We start from the raw sequence: 7,419 nt of genomic DNA, 5'->3' as shown, positions 1-7,419 counted from the left end.
CTTGCCCAGATGTGGGGTGGAGGGAAAGAGGGAAGGCTGAGTCCTAAAAGTCCTCAGCACTCAAACATCATAAAGGAATCAGACTCATTTTTATGTGAGCCAATCTGATTTTCACTCCTTGGTTCCCAGATTTATATACACTAGATTTGGCGACATAGCGTCAAATATCAGTTTTTTTTTCCCAAAAGTCAAAAGAGTTTTTATTCATTTTTAAAATATCACATATGTGATATAAAATATCACAAATATCTTGCGGTTTCTGTAACTAGATCACTCAGATCTTATTCATCAGCCTGCTGAACTGTTCCTTTTTCAGAAACAAAGATACCATCCAAAAATTTTCTGATATCCTTGCTTTTAACTGTTGTGGCTTGCTGAATCAAAGCAGCTGAATTTGACACAAGTTCAATGTCATTTCCTTCAAGAATCAACTCATCTTTCTGGGCTTGAGATACTGAACAAGCAACACCTGGCCTCATCCAAACCCTGCAGATGTATTTTTCACCCAAAAAATTTCGGATTTCAACAAGAGAACCATTCTCCTGAATAACAACGTTGATGGGGAAGTGAGCATACACAGACCTCATCTTGTAACGGAAGCCCAGTGTAACACCCTTGATCATGTTCTGTACATGACTACAGATAGTGTGAACAGTGGCCAGTTCCTTCCTATTCCCCCACCATTTGTCAACCCGGAGCCTCTTCTTTTTCTTCCCAAGGAGACTGAGTTCTACATTGATGTGATTGAAGTCCCTCCACAGGGTGCCTCTGGGGCCCTTCACAATAACTGTGCATCCCTTCAGAGTAATGTCTACATTTTCTGGAATGTCGAAAGTCTGATTGCTGAGAATGGTCTTCATTCTCACAGTAGATGTGGCAAAGAGAGCAAATATCAGTTTTTGATTCATTGCATATACCAGATCCTGGAAGAATGTGTCCAAACTATGCAGAGTGTCGCACCTGCACTCCTGGAATAGCTGAGCTGCTCCACCTGGTGGAATTAAGCCAACCAGAAAGGAGATGTTCTTGATCAGATATACTCCTCCCCCTTGAGCCTGAATGTTCCCTAAGGCCAGTCTGTCATCCATTACAAGAGTACAAGGAAGTTTAGACTGATTCTCTTATCTTCTAGAGCTGGTGCCACCTTATTGGCTATGAGAACTAAAGTTAAAGATAAGTTTCTGCCATTGTCTCCAGGGCCTGAACACTGATGCCAGGGTTATGGAACCAGGTATCTCCCCAGGTAGAACAGCCCTCTTTGCCTGGTGTCCCAACAAGTGATGCAAAGGTTAGTGTCACTTCCTATAATTACAGGGGACAGTAGAGGATTTAAAACACTACCCCTACTCACGTTGGAAAGACGTTCTGTGGCCCACTCTCCAACACAGACAAGCATAATACCTAAAGGGGCTTCTTACACTTGATTTGGATCACCTTTATATTGGTTTGGTAAAGCCACATGGGCAGTGTTGCTGAATAAATGCAGCTTCAATATCCATACATGCCTTTGGTGCCATGGATGCATCAGGAGAACCATGTGGATTTGTATCTGTGATAATGAAACAAGGTTGTCCTGGTCAGAGTGTTGGTATGAGGGGGGTCAAATTTAACAGCCAGGGCCATGGAAGATTTTCTGTTCCCATCTATGTGGATGGAATGACAAACCTCAGACAATTCAGTCAGCTGCTACCGCCACTTGACTCAAGTGGGCCATGGGGATATTTGCCAAGCTGTGGTGCTGGATTTAGGGGACACAAAGCCCATCCCCATCTCTGCACCTGCCAGCTTACAAGGAGTTCCACTCCAGATACTGACATTGTTGCTTTCGCCCAGATACTGAGATTGTTGTTTTCCTTCCATGGCCCCATAGTTTGCTTGTCCTATTTCAGTAATCAGTACTTCCTCCACTGACCCAGCCATTTCCCACCTGCATCCAGACCTATCTGGATGTTCCAGGAGTTACATAGTCTGTGGCACAATGGTAGAACTTTCAATGGTCTATTGACCATCACCTACTGCTGCCTGAGGGGGCCACCACAAGGGTAATCTAGATTTCACAAATTCCACCAGTGGATCATTATCCTTGTGATCTGTGACCCACAATGTCCAATGACTGGAGCCAGGTAATAGTAGAAGCAATAAGCTGGAGTCACTTTCACTTCGTTCTCTGACTAAGGTCAGTGAAGGAAGAAAAAAGAAAGAAAGAGGAATGGTTGGGGATTGTCGGTGTGGAATCACTGATAGAGTGAAGTGATCTCCCTGTCCTGACATCCCCCAAGCAACCATTCCCTTTAGAAAGGGAATATTCCTGGGGAATTCCATGGCAGTCCAGTGGTTAGGACTCAGCGCTTTTACTGCCAGGGCTAGGGTTCAATCCCTGGTTGGGGAAGTAAGATCACACAAGCGTTAAGGCGTGGCCAAAGAAAGAAAGAAAGAAAGAACTAAAGGGAATATTCCTTTGCTGGGAACAGCCTCATATAGTGACCCTATAGTCTGACTGTAATGTCTAGTCTGGCAGTGATTCTGGCAGCATGGCCTTTCCAGCAATCTGTTACAGTCAAAGCTTTGAAAATCCACTCTACTTCTTGATCATGCCAGCCACCAGAGCATGAAAAGGGGTATGGAATACCTATGACGTGTCATGCCCATTTCTTTTTTTTTTTAGTCCTTGAAAGTTCAGCCTTTATTATTTGATTTATCCTAGAGGTTTTGCTTCCATCCAATATGGTCTTGAGAATGCTGATCAAGGCTGTACATTGTGAACAGCTCTTGTCTCTCTAACTGTGCTAATCCAGTTCTCTCTGGCTGCTGGTTCTCTCCATGGAATCAGCTTCTCTCAAGTCATTACAGAGAATAACGAGTTGGTCAAAAAGTGCTGTACTCTGTTTGGAGTGAGAACCATAAAGGTATTCTTCATTGGCACACACCACGGCACTTCCGGGGTGCTCTGGCGGTCTTGCTTGAGTCTCCTTCATCATGAATGGCTCGCACTGAAAGATTACACGTGGCCAAAAGCGTGGCGGAACTTAGATTCAAGTGTTACCCTGGTGGTGCCAGAATCTGCTGCTCACACAGGAATGGCAACTTCGTAGCCCGAATAGGTTTCAAAGGTTATTAGACACCAGAAGTAGCCACCGGAAGGCAGCAGAGGGTGGAAGTAGACTCTTTGCCAGGCGTGGGCAGAGCTCAAAGTCCTGTCACCTGCTGGCAGGTAACCCAGATGGAGGCCTTTGGAGCTCATTGATTCTGTAGTGGGGCCACTTGCCTACTCTGACAATCAATCATCCCCCATGAAATCCAACAGACAGCTAGGCTGTTAGCTAGAGCCCAAGAGCCAGTGAAAATACAGCATGCCTGCCCCTTAGGAGCAGTGCCTAGGGCAAGGAAGGCAGCTTTTAATTTAGCCCATGGTGCTGACAGGTCATCACTGCAGTGGGTCCTTTACGATTGTCATTGAGGCTAAATGAGTGCTGATGCCCGGGGACACTATTAGCTTTTATTGTGGCCAAGACACCAGTAAGCCAACACCAAGCATCCTTGGGGACTTCTAGGAAGTGTGGTCACCAGGTAGCAAAAGACTTCCCTTGTAGTTGAGCAAACAGAGGTGAAATGGCCCCTAAATAGGTAGCCACAGCCTTTTCAAATAAGCAAGACACAGCTATAGGACCAGACCTGCCTCTCTCTCAAATACAACATTTCATTTAATAAGAAAAGATTGTTGTACCTTTCCAACCTTGTTGTGAGGATCTGAGTGGAACAAACTCAAGGTAGGGATGTCTGGACGTGCTGTTCCCTCTTCCTATATAGATATATAGATATAGATATATATGTAAGACCAAGTCTTGTGAAAATATAGTTTCATTTCTTCCTTTTCAATATGCATGCCTTTTATTTCTTTTTCTTGGCTAATTGACCTGACTAAAACCCCCAGCACATTATTAAATAGAAGTGGAAAGTGCAGGCATCCTGGTCTGCTTTTGATTTTTAAGAGGAAAGCTTTCAGTCTTTCTCTAGTAAGTATGATGCTGGCTTTGACTTGTTTGCAATCTCTCATTTATCATTGTCCTTTGTAGCTTTTTGTCCAGCATGTTGAAAACCATTGTTTCATAGTTGTTTTCTGATTATTTTGGTGTTTCACAGGAACTTGTGGTAGGCTGAATTATAGACACCCAAAGACCTCAACATCCTAACCCTCAGAATCTGGGAATATATTACCTTATATTGCAAAAAGGACTTTAAAGATGTGATTAAGTTAAGGGTCTTGAGTGGGGAGATTTTGCAGCATATTGCAGATATCCCGCAATATCTGGGTTGGCCCAGTGTAATCAGAAGTGTCCTTGTAAGAGAGAAGGCAATGTGAAGATTGAAATAGAGATTTGAAGATGCTTCCTGGCTGGCTTTGAAGATGGAAGAAGAGGCTCTAAGCAAAGGAAGGTAAAACATGTAGCGCTAGGAGCTAGAAAAGACAAGGAAACAGATTCTTCCTAGAGCCTCTGCAAGAGCATGGCCACCGCTGACACCTTGGTTTCATCCCAGAGAAACCCATTTCAAACCTGTGGCCTCCAGAACTGTGAGACAATACATATGTGTGGTTTTAAACCACTGAATTTGTGCTTGTGTTTTATAGCAGCAATAGGATGCTAATAGGTCTTTGTTCCTCCAACATATGTGGACACAGAAGGAAATTCGATAGTCATTCTACATAAACTATTCCTGGGGAAAAAGAAGAGGTGGGAACAATTCTCAACTTTTGTTTTTTAAGCCATGCCACGTGGATTGTGGGATCTTAGGTCCCTGATCAGTGATTGAACCCACACCCTTGGCAATGAAACACAGAGTCCTACCACTGGACCGCCAGGGAATTCCCAATTCTCAACTTATCAAATGAGACCAGCGTTACACTGAAATCAAAAAAGAAAAGTCATGACATGAAATGAAAATTACAGCCCGATACTCCTCATCAATTTAACCATATTTTAGCAGATTAACCCAGCAATATATGACAAGAAAAATATGCTACGATCAAGGAGAGTTCATCCCAGGAAACAGAAGTGTGGTTTTCTTGCTTCCCTTCCTCCAAATACATGTCTCTGTGTGGCCCTCCCTAGGAGCACAGCCTAACAGTGAACAAGGTAGAAAATCAGAAACAGGGTTAGCAGTGACACGCTTCAGTATCACAGCAGAGTCAGGAATGTGAAGCTGAGGGATTGAAATATACTTTATACCAACTGCTTACTATAGTGTATTTCATACAAAGGAAACAACAGGAAGTACTCTAACTAATCTGCCTCTCCTCTGAAATATAATTAATGAAAAAAACTGTCCCTTCAACAAAATTCACAATCAGAATTCAACCAGAGGCCAGAAGTTTTATTAAGGAGCTTGTCCATTATGCCTGTAGCAATGGGGAGCCATTTATAGGGTTTAACTAGTGATGTGATAAGTTAAAAGTTTTCCTTTGGGGTAGTATTTTCCAGACGTGTTCAAACACCTAGGAGCTAGGTAAATGATCCACTGGAGACCAGGAAAAAATGTATTAATATTTCCGTTATATTCATTGTATCTCATAATTCATTTGCTTCATAATTTGTGCATTCATAATTTACCTTCCGCAAATTTCCTCAATGTATGTTGACATATTATAAATATACATCTTTCAGTGATATTGCTAAGATAATTCTTGGAGAGGGGTGCATAGTCAAAAAGGTTTACAAACTTTGGCTCTACAGAATCCCAGATCACAGAGCCCTCACACTATGATGTGTCACCTGAAGACACAGAAACAAGGGACAGAATGGACTAACTAGTGACTCCGCCTCTTCAGTCCACTCTCAGCAGTGGCTGCCAACCACCCACCACAAAATATTGATCAACCCTTACATTTGCAATCATATATTCAATTCCTTCCCGCCCCAATATCCTCACATACACACACACTCATACTGAGGGTAGACAGCCACATCATCATTATTATTATTATTATTATTATTATTATTATTATTATTATTATTTGTGGTACGTGGGTCTCTCACTGTTGTGGCCTCTCTCGTTGTGGAGCACAGGCTTCGGACGCACAGGCCCAGAGGCCATGGCTCACGGGCACAGCCGCTCCACGGCATGTGGGATCCTCCCGGACCGGGGCACGAACCCGTGTCACCTGCATCGGCAGGCGGACTCCCAACCACTGCGCCACCAGGGAAGCCCCCAGCCACATTATTTTGATGCCAGTATCACATACTTTCTGCCTGTAAACATCCAAGTTAAATGTTTCCCCTCCCAGGGTAAGATGGTAGAGTTCCGTTGTCATAGAAACCAAAGGGACCTCAGGTTGTTAAGGTTGGTATCACTTCCCTACCGCTACTAGATACTGCACATTCATCCTCAGAGGCAAAATTTTAATCTCCACCTCAACCACTTGAAACCCTCAATCCAATAAATGAATGAATAAACATTAGAGAAAACACCAGAGACTTATGAGGGGATACGCACTGGAGAGAAAATATGTCTAATAATGATTTAAGGAAATCAGTTTAGATAGAAGGCTTGAAACGGTTGGCTTGCTTGTCAGACACACACCTGCGTTCCAGTCCCAGTTCAGCACACTCTTACAACATGCCCATAACATACGCTGGGTCTGAAGGAGACGTCAGAAGTCACTCAGTCCTAATTCCAGACTCACTTCCACCGGGCATCTAATGATGCCAGTTTCCTAGGAGGGGGAGAATAAAGGCATTATCTGAGGTATTTCCATATCCCTGCAGTAAGTGCCTCAGGTGTGAATCACATGGCAGAAGGGATCAGAACCCTTCTGTCTACCTGCACAACTAGCACCCTCACTCACAAACACACAGATAAGGGTCACTTGGAATTCCAACTACCAGAAGCTGGTTTTCAGATGTTCCTGTCAGCACATGCCTTTGCAGAAGATCTTTGTCTCTGTGGAATATGTAGTGCATCTCAGTCATGATAGAAATCAGATTATCACGCAAGTAATAATGTTAACTTCTGCAACCTGTGACACCCGAAAATTATCTTTACAGCCAGAGCCTGGGTGCAGTTACCAGCAGTTTTCATAGTTTTATCGGACAATCTTGTTGCTTCCTCTGAGCACTGCATTCTCAAACTTTTGCCCATTTTCTCTCTCACATGGTATGTCATTTTCTTATTACTTTCGTAGGCATTCATTATATCACTGTGCCTGATCTATGTATTGCAAAAATCTTACTTTCACTTTGTTTAGGATGTATTTTGTCAAACATGAGGTTTTATTCTTGAGGTCACATTCTCCAATAGGTTCTTGTATGTGTTTTACTTTTTGTTATATTTTAAAAACTTTTCCCCCCATCTACCACTCTCTCAACAGAGAAACGCAAATCAAAAACACAATATGAGGAGGTGGATCAAGATGGGGACATAGGA

The 7,419-nt window shown here is 43.1% G+C and overlaps 1 protein-coding gene across 1 annotated transcript; it reads right to left on the bottom strand.

The window, feature by feature from the left end:
* Window positions 1–263: 263 nt before the first annotated feature.
* On the bottom strand, window positions 264–881 carry LOC309796602 (large ribosomal subunit protein uL6-like). Its single transcript, XM_082609835.1, has one exon. It carries the CDS (start codon window positions 858–860, stop codon window positions 282–284), a length of 579 nt encoding a protein of 192 aa, XP_082465961.1. The 5' UTR covers window positions 861–881; the 3' UTR covers window positions 264–281.
* Between the last annotated feature and the right edge of the window lie 6,538 nt (window positions 882–7,419).

This window comes from Mesoplodon mirus (assembly GCF_964341445.2).
Source record: "Mesoplodon mirus genome assembly, chromosome: X".
Lineage (NCBI taxonomy): Eukaryota > Metazoa > Chordata > Mammalia > Artiodactyla > Ziphiidae > Mesoplodon > Mesoplodon mirus.
The sequence above is the reverse complement of the archived record's forward strand: the minus strand, read 5'-3'. Positions and strand labels throughout refer to the sequence as shown.